A 24926-nucleotide genomic window follows, 5' to 3' on the forward strand; every position below is an offset into this window, starting at 1 on the left:
TTAGAGTTACAGGTTTTTACTGTTAGAGGTTAGAATTAGGTTTAAGGGTTAAGGTATGGAGTTAGCGTTCACATTATGTTTTAGAGTTGGGGTTATGGTGAGGGGTTAAGGGTTGGTATTGAGGGTTAGGGTAGGAGATAGGGTTAGGATATGATGTTTGTTTAGGGGTTAGGATCATGGATTTGCTAGAGTAGGGGATTAGGATCGGGGGGGGGGGTGTTTAGGGTAGTAATGGAAAATTAGGATCAGTTCTTAGAGTTAGAGGTTTTTCCAGGTTGTGATCTTTTAGTTAGAGGTTACAATTAGGTTTAAGGTTGGGGTAGGGAGTTAGCGTTCACGTTTTAGAGTTGGGGTTAAGGGTTACGATCAGGATTACATGACCAAAAATCTTAAAAGCTGTTCTCAGCATGATTAAGATTCTTTGTCGTCACAATCACTCGCACAAAATTGAACTTTGTTAACCCCATCATCTCAACCGTTAATGGCTACGCAGGAGAGTGTAATTTTTTCAACCATATGACAACCCTCCATCTTCCGTGCAGGTGCCTCAGGATGACTGGGGCGCTTTTTCCCCGTTGGCGAAGGACGACGAGATCCCCTGCCGGCGGATGCGCAGCGGCAGCTACATCAAAGCCATGGCCGAGGACGACAGCGGCGACTCGGACTGCAGCCCCAAGCCCTCGCCCAAGGTCCAGGCACGGCGGGCCAGCTACCTGAAGGCCACGCAGCCGTCGCTCACAGAGATGACCACCCTCAAGTAAGTGCTGTTCAACTCTTCATTATTTCAATAATTTTTGCACAATGCGCTGTTCTCCCAAGGGTGAAATTCACAACTAATGTTTGATCAATGAATGAACATTTCCAAGGATGTCCACTTCAATGCCTTCCTCTGACTTCCGGAGTCTCTCTAGTTCCCTAAACTCGATGGGCAATTTCCTGAACATCCTGTTGGAAGCCCCGCAGTGGCGAGGCGCAGTTGGTCGGTTGTTTGCTGTCATCTTATTGTCGCCATGTCAAAATGTAAACAGCATGCTTTAGCAGGAAAGTAGTTTTTGTTTTGATTTTTGAAAAACAGTGGTGAGGCTTGTTTGGTTTCAGAAGAAAGAAAGGAGCTCTCAGAAGGGAAGAAAAAAGCTAGTCTTCTTTTGAATAATGTGTGTTTTATCAGTAAATAGCTGCTCTATATTTCACAGGTAGGGTATTCCGAAATACTGGAGCCTGAATAGAGAATAGTCGAGAACCCTTTGACTTCTTTTTAGAGTCCTTACAAGACCAGCAATGTGAAAGCGTGCGGCTCTGAATGGAACATTTAGTACCACTAAATTAGCAAGATCAAAAGGTGCTAAACCATGGAATATTTTATGAGCAAGTAACAAAACTTAAATATCACATCTCAGCTGGAAAGGGAGTTAGTGCAAGTTGGCCATAAAAGGCTAACATGATCAAACTGGGCGGCCGATGGGTGCCAAGTTTTGTGGCGTTGAATTTGTTTTCAGTATTTGTTTGTACCATTTTGCAGGATTGTTCCAAAAACTCTAAAACTGGGAGAAGGCTATGGTCAAGAAGCAACTGATGGCATGAATGAGTTGACAAAATTGACTGGGTGATTCCTGATTGGCTCAGGTTCGTTAGTGTCACTTGTTCCACAGCGCGGCTCCCCCCCCCCAGGAACGGCTGACCTAACCCCCCACCCCCGAGATGAAGGTGATTATTGAGTGCCAGCGCGATTGAGGTCGCCACAATGGACATCATCGGGCCGGCCCGTACATAATCAGCCCCACAGGGAAATCAGAACCACGTGTGGCCGGAGATAACAGCACCAGTCCGCGTCGTCTTTGACCTGATTTTCCTTTCTGGCCGCTCAGTCACGCAAGGATGCCGGATGATTCCGAGCGTCATGTCTTATTATTGGCGCGGTGGTCTCAGTCATCGCCATCTTCAATCAATCCAGAAGAGCGAGGAGACCTGGTGAGAAAATGGGGAATTGTCGAGAGCGAAATGGGAAATGTCGCATTGAGAATGACAAGAAATGCCACGCATCTCAAGTCCTCCTCCTAACATCCGGTGACAGAAAGAATTTAAAATCAAGAATGATGACATTTTATGCAATTCAGCTTTTTTTTCCCCCCACATTTTGGCTGTCTTGAATTGAATAGATACGAGTCTAATTCCTGCTGTGACTACTTCTTGTAACTCGAAAGATTCAAAATATCTATTCCCATTGAAATGAATAGAAATATCATTAATCTGTTCCAGGCTTCCCCACCAAAACAAAAACAAAAAATGTTGTGATGTCTTTGTTCAGAAAAAAAATAGCTCGACATAATATTGAAATTCATAGAAATATACAATAGAATTAAAACCGAACCATTTTTGTCACACTACATCAATTGAATGGTCATTGTGCTGCTCTTTCTGGGGTCTCGCCTTGGTCCCCTTTTGGCAATGTAAGACCGACAGACGTGAAGATACTTCCATTGCTTCTGATGGGGAAAGATGATTTGAGGTGCAAGTCATTTGAGTTCCAAATTGCAAATGAAACTCCTGCATCATGGCACCACTGTCAGCTGTGCGTAGCCGTGGAAAAACTATGAATGACGCTAACAAGGAATGCTAATAAGGAGGAAGTTTTATTTACCCGCAGATTAATTGTTTACCTTCAATCAAACTGATGCCGAATATTATCTGCACACACACACAGAAGGGAATCACGCCGAGCAAGAGTGATTGGAGGCAAGTGTATGTGATCTCATTCAACAACATGGGGGGTAAATATATTTTCAATATAATTACAATGGAGGTCAATTATTCACAGGGCGTCCACGGAATATTGTTTTTAACCAGATCATATTAAACCGGTTAACTTCTGCTTACACACACAGTGATGATCTTGTTTTCTTTGTGAGTGTTTACTCTTCTTTTCGCTCAAACCAAAGTACAGGTTATCCTGATCCATGATGGTGTGTTGTGTGCCTGGAAAAACGATTTGTCGAGGTCGTCGATTGTAAATCAGTGCTACATGACAACATCCGTGCCGGAGTCTTTTATATTTAAAAAAATTGCTGCGTGAGTGCTCCCGGCTTTACACTTCAAAAGACCGTTGCAACCCTACTTCAATCATCACCTGTGCGGTCGGTAAAGGTTTTATTAGGCCGTAGTTTGAAAGAGCATAAAACAAATTTCTTCACGAGAGATTCCGCGGAACAAATCGTGCTGGAACTCGGGAGGCCTCGCGCCACGTTGAGCGCTCTCGCCGTTGAGCCTTTTCGAAAAGATGCTCCAAGGACGCCGCATGTAAGCCATTGCCGGCGGTTAAGATAAGCGGAGAGCTTCTCCCAAAGCCGCTGTGGATTGATTCGTATCGTTCTTCCTCCCCGCTCCCTTCTTACGGCTTCGTCTCACATAGTTTCTCACCTTATGCTTATCCTTTTACCCCCCGCCCTGCACCCTCCACACCCCGCTCCGTTGCGACAGGATTTCCACCGAGCACTCGCCCAAGCTGCAGATCAGGAGTCACAGCTACCTGCGGGCGGTGAGCGAGGTTTCTATCAATAGGAGCTTGGACAGCTTGGACCCGGCGGGGCTGCTGGCCTCGCCCAAGTTCCGCTCCCGAAACGAGAGCTACATGAGGGCCATGAGCACCATTAGCCAGGTTTGTCGCACGCATACGCACGTGATGTATCTAACACGCCACAAAAATAATTAGCAATCGTTTCATATGCTGCCAACAAAACAAACATAGTTACTCCTCACTACTTAATTAAAAGCTCTGAGATGATTCTGACGTATCACCATATCATTCAAAATGACAGCAAAGCACTACTTTGGTCAAAATGAAGCTCCTCGGCTCACTTTAACATAGTCCCTTGGCACCAACATGCCGACGCACGTTTATCCCAACAAAATCTATCATAAAATAAAAGTTCTACAGGCTTGAGAACTCCTCTCTTCTGCCACGCACATCCATGAAGGCGCTGACGTGGTGCTGTAGGGGGGGTGGGAATCCAACCCGCAAGGTTTCCTGAGGCTCGAATTCACAATCAGGTCATCCGACAAAGTTTGAACAGGAACTAAGCCCCCCCCCACTCCCGCATCTCCCAATTAGAGCCTTTGTGCACGTGTGCCGCTCCGCTGGAGCTTGGAATAGCTAATTAAACGACAAGATGCACAGAAGCTCTCTATTTTACCTCTACATGCTCCTTCTCCTTGGAATTCGCCATGGTTGACATACAGGGATGTAAGAAAAGAAAAAAAAAAAAAAAAAAAAAAAATATATATATATATATATATATATATTATGTGCAGCCTTCTGGATGTTATGAATAATTCAGAATGGAAGTGAATCCAAATTGTGATTAGCATCGGCCTTGATTACACTCAAAGACAAAGCGACGGAAGGATTAAATACAGTGTTAGAAAGTATACACAAGTTTTTCCCTTTTAATAAGAGTTCCCCCCCCCACCCCCCCGAGTTATGAGCTTCTGCTTGGGAGATTTTAGTTTTTCAAATTTTTTATTTAATCTCTTCATGACCGAGCGTCAGATGTGGCGCTGCTCGAGTGAAGTGGAAAAGAGTCAAAGATTCAAATACAAAATGAAAACACTCGCAAGGAGCATGGAGTCCGAGCTCAACGTCACTCTCTAGGCCACGCCTCTTAAACGCAAACGTCAACACACAAACACTGCAGTGTGTTGTGAAGTGTAGAGTGCAAGGGTTTCTTTTTTTTTTTTTTTTTTCTCACCAGAGGAATCATAATAATTTCCATCACCTGATCATATTATTAGATATCCAAAACAAATTAGAGGTGAACGCTAATAGTTCTTTTAACTTTTTAAGTGTGTGAGGGTCAATTGCCCGACGTGCGGCTATTTTTTTTTTTTGCGTCCTGTTCAGTCCCTTTCGCTCGGCGCCCATTATGCTGTTTAGCTGATTCTAATTAAGCTTCTCATAATTAAATTAAAATAACAAACCTTCTGGCGATTACAAAGAAACAAAAGCATGCAGTTATGCTATCATGTGTGGATCCGTCTGGAAGAATCAGTGTAAAGTGGCAGTTTTTGCATAGTCGGTAGCAAAGATGTCCAAGGCGCAGTGAACGTGGTCAATATAACCTTTTATTAACCAGATCACAACATCCACAGCAATATTCACTTTATTATTGTTTGTGCCTGCGGAAGATTTAATAAAGTCTTGCATGTGGCAACTTCTCGTCTCCGTTGACCTATCCTGCGGCACATCTTTATTGTTTTTTGTCGTCCAAATTCTCACGTGCCCCCCCCCCCCCCTCTTTTTTTTTTTTTTGGTGCCTTGACAGGTGAGCGAGGTGGAGGTGAACGGGCAGATCGAGGCGGTGTGCGAGTCGGTGTTCAGCGAGATGGAGTCGCAGGCGGTGGACGCCCTGGACCTGCCCGTGGCCGGCTGCTTCCGCATGCGCAGCCACAGCTACGTGCGAGCCATCGAGAAGGGCTGCTCGCAGGACGAGGAGGAGGAAGCGGCGGGCCGAGGGGGAGGAGGAGCCGGGGGCGCCGGCAACCGGAAGGCGGGATCGCCCCCGCGCACCACCACCACTGTCAGGACCATCCAGAGCAGCACAGGTTGGACTTCAACTACTTTTGAGCGAGCATGTATAATCCATGACGCGTTATGAATTCATGCGTGTGCATAGAAATTCCAGCCACATTGTCAAGATAAGAAAGACGGTCAAATCCGTGAGACGGCACTCAACCGCATATAAAAAAAAAAAGAAACTCACAGTGCGCAAGGTGCCACAATAAAGAAACAAGACGAGGAGTCCGTGCCAGACACGAGTCTGTTTATGCCGCGGTGTTGCGCGACATCTTGCCATTCTTCTGCTATCTTGTCGTTGCCTCCGGCCATGTGCGAAAGCGCAATGGGAGCGTGGAGCGAGTAAAGTGGACGAGACGATAACGGGGATAATGGCGAGTAGTCGTCGAGTCCTGTGCCGGGGCGGTCTTGTTTCTTCATTGTTACACCTTGGAAATGCAAACTGAGCCTGTGGAACCGAGTTATTCGTTATCTGTGTTTCATGACAAGGCATCAAACCCAGATCCAATGACTTAAGACTCACAGGGATTCCCATCCACTGTGCCGAGGGAATTCGTCCAATTTCACTCAACTGGACTCATAATAATCTTTGTGCGGCACGGTGGCTCAGCTGGAAAGCGTTGGCCTCACGGTTGTGAGGTCCCAGGTTAAATCCTGGACCCGCCTGTGTGGAGTTTGCGTGTTCTTCCCATGCCTGTGTGGGTTTTCTCCGGGCACTGCACTTTTCTCCCACATACCAAAAACATGCATTCATTGGAGACTCTAAATTCCCCCGAGGTGTGATTGTGAGTGTGCACCTATTCCACAAATATTCACAAATTTGTATATTCATTTTTGTCATGTCACTGGAAAAAAATAGAATTTTTTTGCTCGATTGGAAATGCATTAAGAGGCCACAAGATGGCGCCAACCCCCTATTTTACAAGAAAATAGTGCATCGGGTGCCGGTTGAAGTGACAAATCTTCAGGGATAAAATTGCTTTGCATCTTGGCAAAGTGAGCTAATTATAACAGAAAATCCATATTTATTTATAGCGATATGTGGCGAGTATAATGTTTGTACCCCATTTTTACTGGTTAGAAGTTGGACATCCCAATTTTCCTGAAGGTAACCATGTGACAAATGCAAGTGGCCCCCTCGCCACATCCGAGCTGATTCTGGAGCGGTCTTATTTTAGCCTTCTCGCGTCTCTGCCGGTCTGCAGTACTGCATGCATGCAGTATTGATGCTGGGTTGAGGCCAATGTCCCGCCCGCTGTCAGATGAGTCACGCGTGCATTTGCTTCTTTTTTTTTTTTTTTTCTTGTCTGGCTTTTTAGCCTCGTGCAACTTTGCCACCCTTAACGCCAGCCCAGGCGTTCAAGGGTTAAGAGCTGCTCAATCAAATTGACGACGCCGAGAGTTGAGGCTGAACTGTAAATGGCATTTATTAAACATATCGGGCAAAATTTCAAGGAATAACTCGAGGAGGCGATGCATCTAGTCCCAAGTGACATAGAACTTCAGATATTGTAAAACCTAAAACTGTCCCCGATGACCGGAGCGAGGGAGCAGGCCGCTAAGTCTGTGGTAAAGACTCAATTACACGAATCTCGGCGACGCCGCCCCCCGACCCTGAGGAGGGACGCATCTAATGAAGGCCATCTAGCAGCTCAAAGCATTTCAACTCTCCGCTCTGTCTTTGACGATTCCGCACGACAGCCTCTGCTGATATCCGCCCGTCTCAATACTTTCGTCCGCGTAAAGCGCGCCCGCGTGACGCTTGATGTTCAAAGAGCAGCCATCAAAGGCCCCTCTTTTTCCAACCGCGGCCATTGTGAAAAGGTCGTCAATATTAACGAGAACTGGCTGCTCCATTGGCAAAACACAAAATGAGAACGCTGATGTCATCTTTGCACCCGTGTGCAAGAATATCTATCAAATATTATACAGAAGAATGTACTATAAGCGGAGGCTCTGGTGGGATTTTTTTTCCCCCCTTCCCAGAATGCCTGGAAGATTATGCAATATATATATATTTATGGGAAATGTATTCATGAACACGCACGCTTGTGTGAGAGCGTCAGCGTACGCTGTGCTTTTTATTCCTTGCATTGTGCAGTGACAGAAACATTAAAAAAAAAATCGATTTTGGATGGCTAACCCATCCAAAAAATCAACAGTAATAAAGAAACAGTGATCAAACGTAAAAAGAAAAAGGAATAAATAAAATGATATGCAGCATATAAATGCGCGCTGTATAATATACATATTCCCAGAATATTTCATAAACATTAAGATCAGTCGCGTTCAATTAAAAATATATATATAATCATTCCCGTGACCCTCGTGAGGATGAACAGCTAAGAAAATGGATGTATGGATATATATTCATGGCCAAAAATACCTAATAATTGTGAAAATATGAGATATGCCAATTCGTCACCAGGTATGAATGTATAAATGTATTTTATAAAAATGTTTTTTGATCACTGTCTCAAAATACATCAAAAATAAAAAATAATGATTCAATTGGCTATTTCATCTCTATTCAAAAAAAATGGAAAAGCAAATAGGAAAATTAATTCTATTTGATATGAATATGTAAAATGTGGAAATTTCAGCTTTAAAATGTCGAAATGAACTCTCCGTCGCAAAAATTCATTAAACATTATGCAGTTATTTCAAATGATTTGGGATTTCATATTTATGCCCCAAAAAATGCCCTCCTCAAACTGACAGACTTTGTTCTATGAGGAAATTGCTTGGAAGCGTGACCTTAAAAAAAACTTATGCAACTTTTTGTGTATTTTATGAAATTCCCCATCATTGACTTGTCTCGCTTGTGCTGTTTACAGCATAAATTACACAACAGCGCCCCTCACAGGGCTGCAGTGTAACAGCAACAGAGTTGTAATTATGTCTTTTTCCACTCCACATTTTTGCGCCTCTCGTGGGGGCTCTCGAATATTGTGGGTCCAGGGACATTTCCAAGGATCCCCTCATAATCCAAACACCGATCCAACCGAACATAATGACAAGGAATTTAAAAAGTGGGCTATTGTCAAGAAAAAAAAAAAAACATAAAAGTCATAAATGTTAAGATAATACAGACACGTAATTTTTTCCTCGTAGCATTTTTGCACCCATGGCCACCCCCTGGCTCCACACATGAAAAAAAAAAGAAATGCAAACACTTGGGGAACATTAAAATAAATAGTCCAAATATTTTAACTTCATCTTGAAAAAAAAAATGTTTAGGGGGTGGAGGAGTGAGTGGGGGGTGCGTCCCGACACATGAGCCCGCAATCCCGTCCGTCACAGTCCCAAGACTTTGCCCCTGCCTGTTGACCGCCGCTGACAGCGGGGACCGCCGTCGCCGCCATGGCGTTATTCCACTGTTTCTACGGCATGTGCGACGAGTGGGTCCGCTATTGTAAGTAAAACGATAAAAAAAAAAAAAAAAAAAGGAACGAGAGAGGCGCTCTATTTTGTGCTCGTTTTGTTTGGGTCGTCGGCGCTTGAGCAGAACCAAGCAGGAAGCGCGGTGGCGTGGCCTTCAAAGTAAAACCTGTGGAAGTGAACGCAAGCGAGTCTGCCGACGGGATTTAATGGAGCTTTTGAAAGCTTAGTCGCATAATTTAATAACGGTACAGTTGACTGAGTGTGATGTCAAAGAGAAGGGTGACATAGTAGCTAAAATTGTGTTTTTCTTTTATTTTGAAATGAAAGCACAGAAGTGTGATTGTGAAGCAGGTAACTTTACGGATGTTGTCAACGCTCAGCCCATCCTTGTTTTTTGTGCTTATTCATTCTCAGGCTGGACATAGTGGCTTATCAAACTGCTCGAAACGAAGGGAATCGAAAATAAAATTCCAAGTTACAACTTAAATACTAAATATTGACGTTCATATAGCTTCTGAAATTACTGTACAATCCATTGAGTCAAACTAGAGCACCAAAAGCAAATCACAAGGAGTTTACCACAGTTATTACAGCTATTAATAGCTGATTTCCTCGCCCAAATTCATAGCTTAACCTACTTGTGCTTGGTGCGTGATCGTCAGGAATTGTTGGGTCTCCTTCCAACTGCCAGCTATTTGTGTGTGTGTGTGTGTGTGTGTGTGTGTGTGTGTGTGTGTGTGTGGTGTGTGTGTGTGTGTGTGTGTGTGTGTGTGTGTGTGTGAGTGTGACAGGTGCCAGGAATTGTGTCTGTGTGCGTCACACACTTCCTGGCTCGGGCATCACAACATAGCCAATGATCCGAGTCCGCCCTGTTCTTCTCCCATTTTTGATTTTATATGAAATGTATTTTTTTTTTGCTTTAGGGAAAATGGGAATTCCTGGGTGGGGAAAAAAATCCCCAAAATATTATACCGTATTCCATGTATAATTCACTAAAAAAGTTTTCATTTTCATCAATTATTAGGATTTTTTTTTCACAAATTATTGCAACTTTTTTTCTTCTGTAATTTCCCCCTTGTAAAATAGAAAAAAAGTGAAATTGTGTCTTGCTTCCTTGTAATATCGCAACTTTATTGCTGAATCTCGTCCTCCTGCATTGTTTAAAATTCAAAATTTAATTCAGATTTTTTTCTACATAGAAAAGGCATCCACAAAGAAATCTTTTCTTCTCCTTTTTTCTCTTAAAATTTTCTCTTTTTTCAGCTGTGACATATTTTTCAAAAATGTTAAAATACTTCCTTGTATCATAACTTTCATCACCAAACATGATTTTTTTCCTTATAAATACACCTTCATTATATCAGTATTATGACTCTTTAAAAAATGTAACATTGTTTCTTTATTACTGCTTATAGCTTAGGGGGATCTAACAATATTACTAAATATAATTATATTTGTGTTGCAATGCTAATATTGAGTGAATAATGGACAGCATGTAAAAAAAAAAAAAAACGTCGGAGGCACGACTCGACCCGTTTGTTGACCTTTGACCCGCAACCTAAAAGGCGGGCGACCTTCTGCCACGTGAGAAAATGGAAACAAAACACTTCGAATCTTCCATCCGCTCTCGTTTCATCGCCGAAGCGCGCCGCAAGTCCCAACTCGTCTCGAGTCGAGACTTTCGTGCGCTGCCGACAGACGCGAGGAAAGGAAATAGCTGCAGTCGGGGACATCAAACGTCGTCCAGCGGCGCAGCGCGGGAATACGTCTTTGTCCGGGTCCCTCCTTTCCGCGTCGCTGACTTTAATTACAGGCCCCGAAGGAGCCGGGTCTCCGCGGCGTCTACGTGCAAGCGCCGCCCGCGTGTCGGCCCATCAAAGCCGCCCGCCTCCCGGCTGCGGTTCTTATTCAGAGCCAGAATTAAAACAGCTCGCACCTGGTTAATGTTGTCATTTCTGCTGGCTTTGATGCTCGGAGGAGGGGCGTACGTTTGCGTTTGTGCGTGAGAGGGGGAAACGTGGAGGAGCCCGTTTACCGTCAAAGGAAACCTCAAACAAAGGGGAACGCGGGTGTGTTTGAAAACCACAACATACACCTGATATTATTTTAGGCATCAAGTGGCTTCGGTGCACCCAAATAGGAGGAGCGGCTCAATATCAACGGACACGGAAGCATGAAAACATGATGCGCAAACTGTTTTTAATTATTTGCGTATTCCCGTATGTAGATTTTTTGCTGGTGGGCGTTTTTATTTATTTCATTTTTCTGTAGCAGCTTTTTCTTTGAGGAAAATGAAGCTTTAAAAAAACAAAAAGTTCAAATGTTTGGACAGCTGACTTCAGAGTCTGCTTCAACGTCCGGCATGTTCACTTTTTAAGACTCTATTGAAAATATAGTTTACTGGTTTCTGACTTAGCTCATATCTTTACATACATATATATTTTTTTTAAATAATGGCTTTGGTGAGATAAATCCAATGCTGGTGTACGTGTGTGTGTGTGTCAGTAATTACTTGATCCTGTCACGGCAGTCTGAGAATGCGAACCAGTGGGAACTTGCAGCGGCCTCATTCACAACCTCACCTTCAGCATCGTTTTTTTTTGTTTGTTTTTGGGGAGGGGGGGGCATTAGAGAGCTGTTGCCAGCAAATTTATAATCCGCAGCATATCCGGCGCCCTAAGTGTATCACTTGTGTTGCGTGATTAGAGGGGTGAAAGTCATTTTTATGACGTTTTGTGACTCAGACGCAGGCCAGAGCTCAGACACCTTGCAATGACGCGTTTGTCCACTAGATGTCGCAGTAGGCTCAGCTGTGGTCCCTCCTGTGGCCAGTCTGGTGTCCTACCAAAATATTTTATACACACCCGCACAAACTTGTATAAAAGCTATACTTACAGAAATAGCGCATTAATTATAGGATATGGGAAAAAAACGAGAGTTAAGTACTGCTGCATCAATCATCAGCACCGCGGATGCTACTGTGCGCTTCTAAAAACAAACAAAAACTGAGAAAGTGCTCTCAACAGCCCCCAAAAATGTTTTTTTTTTCCCTCTCCCCATTATGGTGGTGCCTTGAGACACAAGTAGCCCACGTTGCTAGTTTTTTTTGGTCCGAGCCGCACTTGGTCGACAATTTTGTTTGCCAGTGTGAGCAATCTATAGCGGCATCCAAAGTCAAGGAAAAAGCCACGTTTGAAAGTTGGCCAAATTGGGCCCTCCGGCGGCAGCCATTAAGAGAGGAAGGAGCTGATGTTTGGATGTCGTTTGGCACAGGAAGCGCTAACGTCACTCATTCTTCTCCATCCACGCCCTCGCTGACACAAAACCGTGCTTGCTCTCGCTGCTTGCATTGCTTTCCTGCCAAAGGGGGGAAATACTACGGCAGCAAGAAAAGTCAGCGTAGCCCCCCCCCCCAAAAAAAAAAAAAAAAAAAAAATCTCGATATATCTTACATGTGAGTCGCTCCCTTTTTGCTCTACGGGCCCTCGATGTAAGTGGGTGGTTTGGAACCGTTGCGGTGTGGGAGGCCTGGCAAATTATAGATCTCTCTGTGAAAGTCCCGGACTTGCTCTAAAGTACTTTGTGTGTGTGTGTGTGTGTGTGTGTAAGCTCAGACCCCCCCCCCCCGCCCCTCCTTTTTGAACCCATCATTAAAAATAAGCCACAGCTCTTCACCCCTGTTGCACATTGAGAGATGGCCTCAGCAAGAATGTATCTCCTTTTTTTCCCCTTCCTCCTCCCTCTTTGCTGCTTCACTAACCAAGCAAGTAAAAAAAAAAATAGAGGGGGTAGATTATGTGTGTGTGTGTGTGTGTGTGTGTGTGGGAGGGGGGAGGTTTTTTTTTTCTAAGGACCCCCACCTCCCCTTCCTCCCCTGTGTTAGGGGAAAGAGATGAATGGGCAAAGGAATGCAGGAGACAAAAAAAAAAAAAAAAAAAAAACGAGCACTCCCGGCAGGAGAGTGGGAATGTCAGCGAGGCCGTTGTCCCGTCGCCCCCACCCCAAAAAGACTGGGGGGGTGCGAAAAGTCACACCTGAGAGTGGCCGACGTGTCCGCGCTGGATCCTGTGAGCGGGATGTATGTAACGTGTAGGCACTAAAGACAAACTTTTCAACTTTCCGTGCCCGCACCCCCCCCCCCACACACACACACACACACCTTTGGGTGACCGACCCCCCCCCACAAAGGCTTCTCCACACATGCAGCCTTTCTGACGTTTGCTTTCCAGTCCCAGATGTTTTTTTTTGTTTTTTTTTTTTTTTGAAAGAGTGCCTCTGGCAGCGGATTAAGACCCCGCCATTGCAGCGTCTCTTTTCCGCACCCTGCACCATGTGCTAGTGGTCAGGACAAAGAACGTCAAAGGGGATGGGGGGTGGGGTGAATGCTGGGGGGTGGGGGTTGATGTTTAACACCATTCCGCAATCATCGTTAATACTATTTCTTCCTTTTAGTTAGCTTTTGATGATTTTTTTTTTTTTTTTGAGGGGGGGGGGTATGAATCCAGTTTAATCATGAGTGGTCTTTACTTAAAAGGAGGAAGGTTGGGGCTGGGGGGAGCGCGTGAACTTTTGACCACATGCTGCTGCTTTTAAATGGAAATAGCAGGCCGGCCCTCATGTGACGTCCGCTACTTGCTTGCAAATTTTCAACTAGAGGGCCGCAAAGCTGTAAGTTCTGCAACTCGACCAAGTAAATAAATGTGCAAGTGTAAATAAAAGTAAACACGTGAGATCATGTCATTTCATAAGTGCGCACACCCTCTTTAACTATGTTCAGAATTAAGGAATTGCACTCAAAACTCGTCTTTATGTCGCTTAAAGTCAAAAGAATGGAGATCGGTGTTCTGGTGGGCTTTTCCTGACATTTTTGGAGTTCCATTATACTGTAAATACTTGTTTATAGAGCTAAACATAAGAATTTTTTTTTTTCGATAAAGATAGGTGGAATAGGCTCCAACACTCCCGCGACCCTTGTGAGGACAAGCAGCTAAGATAACGGGTGGATGTATATTTTTAACTGAATGATTGATAATACTAGCTAAGCTGACTTTGCTTGTTTGGGGATAAATAAAAGACCACAAAGTTTGGAGAAGCATTTTCCATTATTCACAAATTTTTCATATTTTCATTTCTTTATGCCCCCCCACCCCAAAAAAAAGAATAATTTTAGGGTTTCCAGGGTTAAAAAGGATAAAATAAATTCTGAAAAAGTTGTTTTAAAAAAGCAGTATTGCTAATTTTATCAATATATCCTATCAAATGATCAGTAATGCAACTAAAATTTAAAAAAAAAAAATGGGGGGGTATAGAAAAAAATTAAATTTGGGCGATATGCTCAGTACTTTTTCCAATGTGCTGCACGTTAGTCTTTTGATCCGGTTTTGTGACCAAACCTTGTGATAGTGTGTGTTTGGGTCATTTTAGCTTTATCGTCGGGTTTTACATCCTCCTCTCGCGGTACTTTTCCGGACTCAGTCGGCGCAGTTGCGAGGATGTCGCCGGTTGACGCGCGATGCGTCAGGAGCCGGACGGGCGCTCTCGGGCGACGGCTTAGCGGGAAAGCATGCGTGAGATGCGTGGGCGCGACGGGCTTAGCCAGCGCTCGGGTTTCTGCACCGCAGAGCAGCTGGAATGCGCAGGAAGCCAAGGACACAGAAGGGGCTGGAAAACTTCATCCCTCTCCGTTTTTGTTTTCTTCTCACCTCCCGCTTATCTGTGACGAGTGAGCAACGAGGGCCCCCCCCCCCTGCAAGCACCGCCGAACAAAAGACTGATGTGTTCCCTCAGTGTGCTTGCAAACGAGTCACAGTGGATAGAAGTTTTCTCTGGTCAGGTTGAGCTTTTCAGCTTTTTTGTGTTTTTTAATAACCCCTTTTGTGTATACGCACGATTTTTTTGGACAATATGACCCGATGCAGTTTAAGAGGCGCTGATTTGGGGTCTGTTGCCATCTTTTGACACGAGTCGGGCGTCCCTCACAACAACTTACAAATGTGCCGTCCCTATACTTACTTTTTACAGTTATGTACGTACGAGTTGCCGCAGTTTTAGTCGCAGCGTGTTTTTACAAGTGGCACAGTTTTCCTCAACGGGCCGTCCCACGTGCTAAATATAGTGCTGTGAAAGCTGCCCCCAACGCACACAGAGCGGCCTTTTGTGTCTGAAGGCGCTCAGGCATCTGGAGTGTACAAACCCCCCCCTCGGCCGACCTCGAGTAGCATGTGGCTGAGAGCCCGAGGCCGACGTCAGGTGACTCACGGCGTAGTCAGACCCCTCTTAAAGGACTCGAGGAGCTGACGGGAAACTGAAGTTATTCAGCGCACGAGCCGAGAAAGTGCTGCCGGGAGATCGCAGTGACCCGGCTTTTGATTTATTTTTGTTTATTTATTTTGCTTTGATGTGCGAGTGAGAGTGTGCAATGTAGGCTAGCAGTGAGCTCAACTTAATTCACAACAAGCAGCAGCTTGTGGGTGATTATTGCAACTCCGTGCTTAGCTTAATGCTAACAATCATTGCAAAACCCCATAGACGAGCTAACGAATGGCATCGGTGTACACAAACGGTGCAGCCGCACATGTAGATGGACATGGTACTCGCAGGCTTATATTCTTTATCCTCTGCCAAAAACAAAAGTTGACTGCAGTTTTGATTAGTTTTGTAAACTATTATACAAACTATTCCATTCTTTACATTGTACTGAATTATGTTGTTGCCATTTGTAGTACAGAGTGCAATATTATTAAGTGATAGTAAAAAAAGACATTCCGAAATGTTTTGTTGGATTTCCGGGGGACATTGGAACTGGTTAATGGCATTTCCGTTCATCTCATTGGGGGGAAATTGAAAAATAAGTCTTAAAATCCAAACGAGAAGCGATAGCTCTAAGCGTGATGTCGGCAAACCCGATGAGAAAGATTTGAATTCATATTTTTTTTGGTGTTGTTATGAGTCACGCTGACATTGAGCCCAAGATGCGCCTTACCTGCATTGTGACCGTGTAACGACATACGGCGTGATCCGCCCGGAAACAAAACCCTTTGACAAACCGGTCGGTGGAGTTTGAGCTTTTATGTCCCCAACAAAAAAGCAGCAAGGCTTGGAAACGTCGACAACGTGCGCGTTTCCCCTCGCGACGGCTTTTTGTGAGTTTGTTTTCAAACGCCGGGAGCTTTTATTCCCTCCGCGGTGGCTGGCGGGCCGCCGCCGAGGTGTCGCCGGCCGCAGCTGCAGTGCGGGACCATCAAGGTAAACAGAAGCCAGCCCTCCCTTTAGCCCCCCACCCCCACCCCACAACCTTTCCCGGCCTTCTGGTGCGACGCCAAGCCTCCTGGCAAAGTTCACGTTACCGCGGCGACGCTATCACAAAAGCCGTCCAGCTGGCCCGGCCGCGTTTCCGTGCGGCAGGCAGAAAGGCGCAGGGCAAATGGGGGACTCTCAGCCCAAACACGCCGCAGCTGGGCTATCAACGTCCCCCCCCCCCCCCCCCCCCGCCATGCAACGACTGCCCCCGCTTCTCGGTGCTGGATTTGCCTTTGGCCCCCGCGTGAGGGAGCTCGCTCCCGCTCCATCTGCTTGTATTTTTTTTTTTTTTGAAGTGGCCAATCAAAAAGCTGCACCCGCATGAACACCTCTTCACAGAAACACTTGGGTGAGCCTCAAAGAAAAGGAAGTCTATTTTGGTTATGAGGGCTGAAGAAACGAGTGGTCTCGGGGGGTTTCTTTGATAGGTCGGTGGAGGAGGCCGAGGGGGAATTCGCGGCAACGTGTCGGCGTTTGAAGTCAAAAAGGACTTGTCATTCACAAACTCCGGGCCAGATGAAATTCCAGAGGTTTCCTTTCATTGCCTCATATGGTGGACTGTACCACTTTTTCGCAACCCCTGCAGTTATTGCTAGCATAGTTTTAAGCAACAGCAGGATTTAGTTACAGGATAACATTTTGGGTGTTGAAAATGGTCAGCTCAATCAGCCTACTTTACCCTTAAAATCACATTTTCCCTCAATCCTAATGGTAAATCTTGTAATCTTACGATTATAGTTTTCAAGGCAGCGTTCCTCCCACTGTTACCGTTTCTGTGGGGCTCGCACTCCACACGGTCGCCCCCGATGCATTTGCAGTATCCGGTTAGCGCGCGGATACTGCCCCGTTGAAGCTTGCCGACCGTATCAGCGGCAGGAAGTCTGCGGTCTGCATTGATGTGGCGGCGGCGCGTCGACATCGTGCCGTCGTATCGGGCTCGCTCCCGTTCCCCCCCCCGTGTTTACTTAACCTGTCTCGGCTTTCCAAACAGCTGTCATCCTCTGGAGCGTCTGGCTTCGCCACTGACAGCTTCTCTTGTTTTGTTATCTGAGTGACTTTTCGATGACTTGAGGGGATATAGAAGACCTGAAAGCGTCCGACATTCTATCCTTTGAACCTTCGTGGCGGTCGGGGGAGCGGGACCTCGCCCTTGCGGACGGGTGCCCCGTGACCTTTCGCCCAGATAAAGCCCGCCGCGTTCGTCGTATTCCCTCGGACAGCTGGGAAAAGTCCAGACGCTCGCGCGAGATGAACACTGACTCACGATAGTAAGCGGGCTGACGTGCCAAAACGGTGTACATGGATACCAATGACATCATTAAATATGATTTTTGTTGTATTATTTTAGACTCTGTTGTCACATACAGTAGCAAACGCAAAGCGTGCCAACACAGAATACGCTAGCGACTCTCGCTAGCTAGCTAGCTAAGCAATCGATTCCCCTTCCATGCATTTATTTGTACTAATTGCTCAAATTCAATGTCATAGTTTAGGACAAAAATAATAAAAGCGCATGCAACTGCACGAGAAGACACGGGAAGTCAAGCGGCTCTCATCTGCTTTGCTACTTATTTCGGGAGGGCTGATGTCACCCCACCACCCCCACCCCAGCTTGCCGCCGCCATTCATCTGCTCGCCCGCTCCCGAAGCTGGCTCGGATGTCCGCGCAGTCGCATGCGGTAAGGCGGCAGGGCGGCGGAAGGGGATGATGTCAGCCTCTAGGTTGACCTCTAGAGAGAGAGAGAGAGAGAGAGAGAGAGAGAGAGCGCGGGGCCTCGGTGGAGGCTTTAATGGTTTTTTGGGCACGGGTGTGGCCTGGCGCCACAGCGGAGGCAGGAGCATGTTTGTATCCTTTTTGGAGTGAAACATCACCAGCATCCTGTTTTTGATTGTTGTTGGGATATGAGTTAATTCATTACCACGCTTGTACCTCAAAACACTCAAATTGTAAATCCTGTTTCCTTATCATAAGCGACGAAAAAGCAGTTCAACCTTCCCCCTAAAGAACCACAAATTGTCAAAACGTGCAATTAGATCATGAAATGAACCATATAAAGGAGAGAGTGTAGTATTTGCATTTTTGTGTACATGTTCTGTGTACAGGCTCCATTGTAAATGCTGACTTGTAACTCGAGCGCCTTCCACCGCGACGCCCTTTTTGGGCTATTTTAGGATGTATTCAGCGCTTTGTACAGTCGCTGTGTGGATGGAGGCTTTAGCCATATAGATCAGTGGGTCAAGAGGCTGACTTGCTTAATCCCGTTACCGCACTGACATTTCGGTAAAACGGCCCTAATCCGATGCTTGCTCACTGTCCCTTCACTCAATGTGCTGTCGGAAAAAAAAAAAAAAGAAAAAGAATACACTACACTTCCCAAGATGCAAATTCTGCTTTTCGGGTCAGGCCCTGCCTTTTTTTTTAACTTCCATCTCCATTTTTTGAGGCTCCAAACCATGAAAAAAAAATTGTAACTAAACAACCTTGTTGAAAAATACTTTTAATACTTGTGAATTATTCCAAAATTCATTGTTTATTCAGTTAATTTTTTTACGTTATTAACTGAAAGACAATTAAAAAAATGAACACATCTAAACATAGAAATATGTTAGTTTTTCTTTACGTCCTGAAAATACCTAATATGAATTAAAATGACTTCATTCAAATTTTATTTTATTTATTTTGAAAATATGTGATTTAAAATCATTAACACATAAAAAGGAAGGGGTTTTATTTTCCTTTCACATTTAATTTCCAAATATATAATTTCAAATCAAGTGTGTAAAAAAATCAGTTTCATACAGTAGTTATTTTTCAAAAATGTCAGTTTTTTTTGGTTGCTTTTCTGCGCATGGGTGTACACACAGCATAATCTAATATTCTGTAAGACACTTGTTTTTAAGGGTGATGTAAGATGAATTTGAAATGATATTATAGTTTGTTATATATTTACAGTTTATGAATAGCTAGCCAATTCTAAATATGTTTAGGGGCATGTCAAATATCCCTGGGAAGAATGAACTTTTATTGTATAACTGTGTTATTGTGTTGTCACCCCTTCTCATTCTTCTTGTCATTCTTGTCTTGGCCGTAGTGTCGTCATGCATCACCACCTACAAGAAGACCCCCCCGCCGGTCCCCCCGAGGACCACCCCGTCCAAGCCCTTCATATCCATCACGGCGCAGAGCAGCACCGAGTCGGCCCAGGACGCCTACATGGACGGCGGCTCGGGCCCGCGCAAGGGCATCAGCTCGCAGCCGGCCCTGTCCAACTCCACCGAGAGCATCGACAGCATGAAGGCGCTGACGGCGGCCATCGAGGCGGCCAACGCTCAGGTGCACGGCCCGGCCAGCCAGCACGTCACCAACAGCGACGGCGCCGGCACCGTCACCGTCACGTCCGCCGCCGTCGCCCACGTCTCTGCCGGCAGCAAGGCGCAGCGGGAAGCGCTACGCAAGTGCCTCTCCATTGGGATCCAGGTATGTGTGCCAAAAACGTGAAATCGAACTTCAGTAGTACCCGGTCGTATGTTCTTTTTGCCAGTAGCATGTGTCGGAATTTTGGCTAGGAAAGGGTTTACTGTTTACATAAGCTGACCATCCCGCATGCCCGCACGCGCCGCCAGATCTCCGACGTCGTATTCGCCAGCCGAGAGGCTGACGTGTTGATTGACAGCCTGTCCGTCCCCGACAGGTTGACCCGGAGGAGGAGGGGCCGACGGAGGAGCAGTCAAAGTTCCACTCCATCGGGATTCAGGTGGAAGATGAGCGCTGGTGAGTGCAGAGACAACAATGACTGGAGCCAAGTGAAAAGTAAAGCGCCGTGTGTGTGTGCAATGCGTGCGCGTGGTTATGTGCATATTTCCCAATCGTATTTTACCTGTGACAAATCTCAAGGCACGCAACCACCAACAAAAATGTCATCAAAAGTAGACTGACGTAACGGTGAACTGGTTTCATTTTATATATGTCGGGGAGGAGTTCGGTTTTGCCTGGGTTGTTCACGGAGACTCTTCAAATCACCTGACTGTCACACGAAATCCGTTGCACGTTGTGGGCTTAAAACAGCTGCGTAACTTTGCCTTAAAGGTGGCAAAATTGTAACACATGATGAAAACACAATAAATAAGATAACTAACAGCGCCGGCGTAGTGGTGTTATAACACTTTATACATATTTGAGCGCAATCGGTGCAGCAATACATGTAGACAGACAATAGACGAGTACTCACAAGCATATATGATTAATCCCCTGTGAAGAACGACTAATACGACAGCAGATTACTGATTAGCTGAGACCAACCCCCTCGTGCAGTACACCAGTTCGTCCATTACATGGCCAATGTACCGTTAACGATATTTTCTTTAGGACGATTTACAGTGAGGTGTTTTCTGTAATCGTCACCGTACGTCGCGGTAAACAAAGATGTATCGTTTGTTGTAAACGAGTCATTTTCCGGGCGACTTCAGCGAAATGGGGCAACTTTCCCGATGAAGAATTCTATAACAAAGTTAGAATGAGCGTGAAAAGAAGCTCGCAAGACAGAGAAGGGTTTGTTGTGTCCAGTGTGCAGCAGCTGTCTCATTTAACTGATGGTAGGCGTCTTCCTCAAACAGGGGGGCCCCCCAAAGTGACAGCTGGGCCCAGAGGATGTGGTGCGAGCAAGTGGGAAGGTAAAAGCGGGGTGGGGGGGGGGGTCTTTGACAGCCATCTGTTGCTGCAGTCATTGTGATTTAAGCTTTTTTTTTTTTTTTTTTTTTTTTTTTGCTTCTTTTTTTTGACCCGAGGCCGTGGATACGTGTGGAGGATGGGCTTGTAGTTGGCCCGAGTTTCTCTACTTGCGAGACGGGGACCCCACCACTCTTCAAATACCGTGTGCGCCTTTTACGGTGATAACGAAATGACGTATCTTTTTCTATCTATGTCAGCGACGTATAGTGATAGACGGTAGAATTAAATGCTTATCTGCGGAAATGTGCTTTTAGTTTTTCTGCATTTTTCCACCTCCTGTCCGTCTTTTACGGTCTTTGTTTCAAGTGTTTGGCCTTGCCCGACGCCCCCCCGCACCCCCCCACACACCCGCAGGAAGTTGTTAGCCGGGCGATATCGAGCAAGCTTAGGTCATTATGACTGAACACCTGCTCGGAGGAGTTACTCTTTAACACTCACACACTCGCCACAGTGTTTTTGAAGTCGGCCTAGCTCCGTTCCCGTGTGCGCACCTCCCCCAACCCCAACCCCCCCAAGCTCTGTGTTTCACGCAACGAGAGGGATGCATGCGGAGGAGGAGGGACGAGGGAGGAAGCGATGAATGAGAAGCGTTAAGGAGGAGTGCACGACTGGAGATGAGACGGACGTGACCGCGTGTGTGCGTTTATGAGGTAGCGCAAGCTGAGGGTCACCCGAAATGTTTTCGACAAAATTGCAGTCCTCCCTTTATTTTTCCACCTCCTTCTGAGGTCAACATTTGCCATCCCTTCCAACTTCTCCTGACATAGTTTTGCTCACCATTTGTAGTTCTAGGATGTTGTTTAAATCCACATGAGCTGGCTGGGAAAATCTACTTCTCTAGCAGCTAGCTCGCGAGTGACTTCAACTTAGCACCAACTCATTCGTAGCTAGCTCGTAGCCAATTAATAAGCTAATATCATTGGTAAAAAAAAAAAAGAAATAATCTGTTAATGAGCATGGGTGGGTACCCCCCGACATCATTTCTCGCCCCACAGTTATGTTTGAGAAACCCCGCACGCATAGATGAGATTCTTCTCCATTTCCGCAGTCACCGCCGCATGACCCGCTCCAACAGCGTCACCGCCGCCGTCCAGGCCGACCTGGACGACCCGTCGGACGTGCCGCAGCCGCCGCGCCACTGCGCCACCATGCCGCGCCAGCACTCCCGCGACTCGGCCGCCGCCTCCACGGTCCGCATCCAAGGTTCGGGCAACCACTACCACGCCTGCGCCGGGGACGACTACGGCGAGGTGGGGTTCGACCCGTCCATCCTGCCCCCTCCCGACCCCTGGATGGACGGCGCGGCCGAGCCGGAGGACGAGGCGCCGGAAGCCGTCGGCCGCTCGGTTTGCCCGCGAGACGGACGCTGGTTCCTCAAACTGCTGCAGGCGGAGACGGCGCGCATGCAGGGTTGGTGTCGTCAGATGGAGCAGGACCAGGCGGACAACCAGCTGCCCGATGACGGTCCGTCCCGCTCACGTCTTGTCACATAAGCGAAGGGTTGAAACTGAGAACCGCTTCTACGGTACTTCGCGGGCACCATGTTGCTGACCTGTGGTGAAAAAATGAACTCACTCTTCAAATAGTGAGAAAAGAGACAATGGGGAAAAAAGGCCATTACGTTATCATAAATCCATCCATTTTCTTTGCCATTTATCCTCACGAGGGTCACGACCTGCCAACAGGCACCCTGAACTGGTCGCCAGCCAATCGCAGCACACGCAGAGACAAACTCGTAGTGTCCAATTAATGTCGCGCGTTTTTGGGATGTGGGAGGAAACCGGAGTGCCCACCCGGAGAAAACCCACCCAGGCACGGGGAGAACATTGCAAACTCCACACAGGCAGGTCTGGGATTGAACCTCAGAACTGAGCCACCGTGCCGCCCTTAAAATGAAATATATGAGTGTAATACTAACAGTCAAAGAGGAAACACATTTGTTTGAGGCACTATGTGTAACTACACAGTCATAGCAATGTAACAACATATTGTGACAAAAACATTTTTTTGACGTGAGACGATGCGACCTCAAAGTGAAAAGCGCAAGAGATCACTGCCGTATGGGAACGTGGACGAGCATCTCCAGCGATGATGTCATGGCGCCAAGCGTTGTCATGCCGCCGCCTCGCTAATGCGATCTCCCTGACAGTGGTGCAACATGCCTGCAGTATGCGCTATGCTGTGTGAGTAATTGCGGTGTGTGTGTGTGTGCGTGCGTGTCTGCAGTCCTGGGCAAGATCCGCAGTGCAGTGGGGAGCGCCCAGCTGCTCATGTCCCAGAAGTTCCAGCAGTTCCGGGAGCTGTGCGAGGAGAATCTGGTATGTCACCTCATCCTCCGCTTTCCTCCGCGATGACTCCCCCCCAACAACCTCATCCCTTTTCCCTTCCTCTCTCCTTCGTGACACTGACGTCATCCTGCACAAATCACCCCGACGGGGCGACCGCGGCGCTCATTGAATTATGCATGCGCGCTCGCGGGCCGTCGCCGGCAAATTGACGGACGGAGCGCGGCACGGCGCACAGAAAGCGAGTTTTGCTCGCAAACAAACGGCGGTGATAGCAGAATAATGATGTATGTATGAGCGGCGGAGGCTTAACGTCGCCATTTTGGGAGCAGGTTGCAGTTAGAAACGGACAATTCGGAATGGGAACCAGGGATGGGACAAAATATTATCCATCCATCCATTTTCTTTGCCGCTTATCCTCACAAGGGTCGCGGGGAGTGCTGGAGCCTGTCCCGGCTGTCAACGGGCAGGAGGCGGGGTACATCCTCGCCGGCCAATCGCAGGGCACATAGAGACAGACAAACAGCCGCACTCACAATCACACCTAGGGGCAATTTAGGGTCCAATTAATTTTGCATGTTTTTGGGATGTGGGAGGAAACGGAAGTGCCCGGAGAAAACCTACGCGGGCGGAGCCGGGATCGAACCCGGAACCTCAGAACTGTGAGGCCAACGCTTTACCAGCTGAGACAATGTGCCGCCGGGACAAAATATTATCATAATATAATCATTATCTCGTAATACATTGACTCAACTGGAATAAATATTGACATTGACATCACAAGAAAAGCAAACCCCCAAATAAAAAGCATGAAAGCTAATGTATATTTATTGATATGGTGACGTATTGTTATCTTGTATGTCTACATTTTCAATAAAATTGGATCAAATATTGATATTGTAGCTAACGTCACATGAAAGCCGAGCGAAAAAAGCCACCTAAAAACGAGGGATCGGACAAAACGCTGATCATAATTAGCCAGGTTTTTGTCGCGCATTGGCGTCCCGGCAGAACCCCGACGCCCACCCGCGGCCCGTCTCCCAGGACCTGGCGGGCTTCTGGGACATGCTCCAGCTGTCCATCGAGAACATCAGCCTGAAGTTTGACGAGCTGCACCAGCTAAAAGCTAACAACTGGAAGCCTCTGACGCCTCCGGAGATCCAGGTGCCTCTTTTGATATCGATACGACGATTATCAGTATTATTTGGGAATGGCTAATGGCTGCTTAACCCGCACGCTACCTGCCGCTGTCGTGTGCGTGTTTGTGATATGATACGTTGGCGTTTTTACCGATAGCATCATCATAATTGATAGACACGTTGCTACCTATTCAACTTTTATTGACAATAGATTAAATGTGTATTGCGCCACAGGTATTTTGGAGGGGTGGGAATCACAAGAAGAACGCGTGATGCAATATCCTCTCATACCGACTATATCGTGATACATGTTATGAATATGTATGTCGGCAGAAAACCCAGAATTCTACATCAGACCGACAGTATGTGTGTGACTGTAAAACTTCAATCGATATCAATATGGGTTTGTCTATTGGTGATATGATACGGTATTGATATTTTATCGCTGCTCTCGTTTGCATGTTTTTTTTTGTTTTTTTGTTTTTTTTTTTGCTGACGTCACCCCTCTTTTGTTTTGTTGACAG

The 24926-nt window shown here is 46.4% G+C and overlaps 1 protein-coding gene across 27 annotated transcripts in view; it reads left to right on the top strand.

The window, feature by feature from the left end:
* The window catches only part of dlgap1b (discs, large (Drosophila) homolog-associated protein 1b), a 131801-nt gene that overhangs the window by 103310 nt on the left and 3565 nt on the right, over nt 1–24926 (top strand). For 25 of the 27 annotated variants that reach the window (XM_061805451.1, XM_061805450.1, XM_061805466.1 and 22 more), the window contains 8 exons: nt 543–757; nt 3475–3652; nt 5316–5595; nt 19342–19727; nt 19942–20021; nt 22027–22442; nt 23205–23296; nt 24275–24427. In XM_061805451.1, coding sequence (XP_061661435.1) covers nt 543–757; nt 3475–3652; nt 5316–5595; nt 19342–19727; nt 19942–20021; nt 22027–22442; nt 23205–23296; nt 24275–24427 — 1800 coding nt within the window. Of the gene's footprint in view, nt 1–542; nt 758–3474; nt 3653–5315; nt 5596–19341; nt 19728–19941; nt 20022–22026; nt 22443–23204; nt 23297–24274; nt 24428–24636; nt 24920–24926 lie in introns of those variants that run through there. The other 2 variants (XM_061805474.1, XM_061805478.1) reach the window with 2 other exon arrangements.

This window comes from Syngnathoides biaculeatus, chromosome 19 (assembly GCF_019802595.1).
Source record: "Syngnathoides biaculeatus isolate LvHL_M chromosome 19, ASM1980259v1, whole genome shotgun sequence".
Classification (NCBI taxonomy): Eukaryota; Metazoa; Chordata; class Actinopteri; order Syngnathiformes; family Syngnathidae; genus Syngnathoides; species Syngnathoides biaculeatus.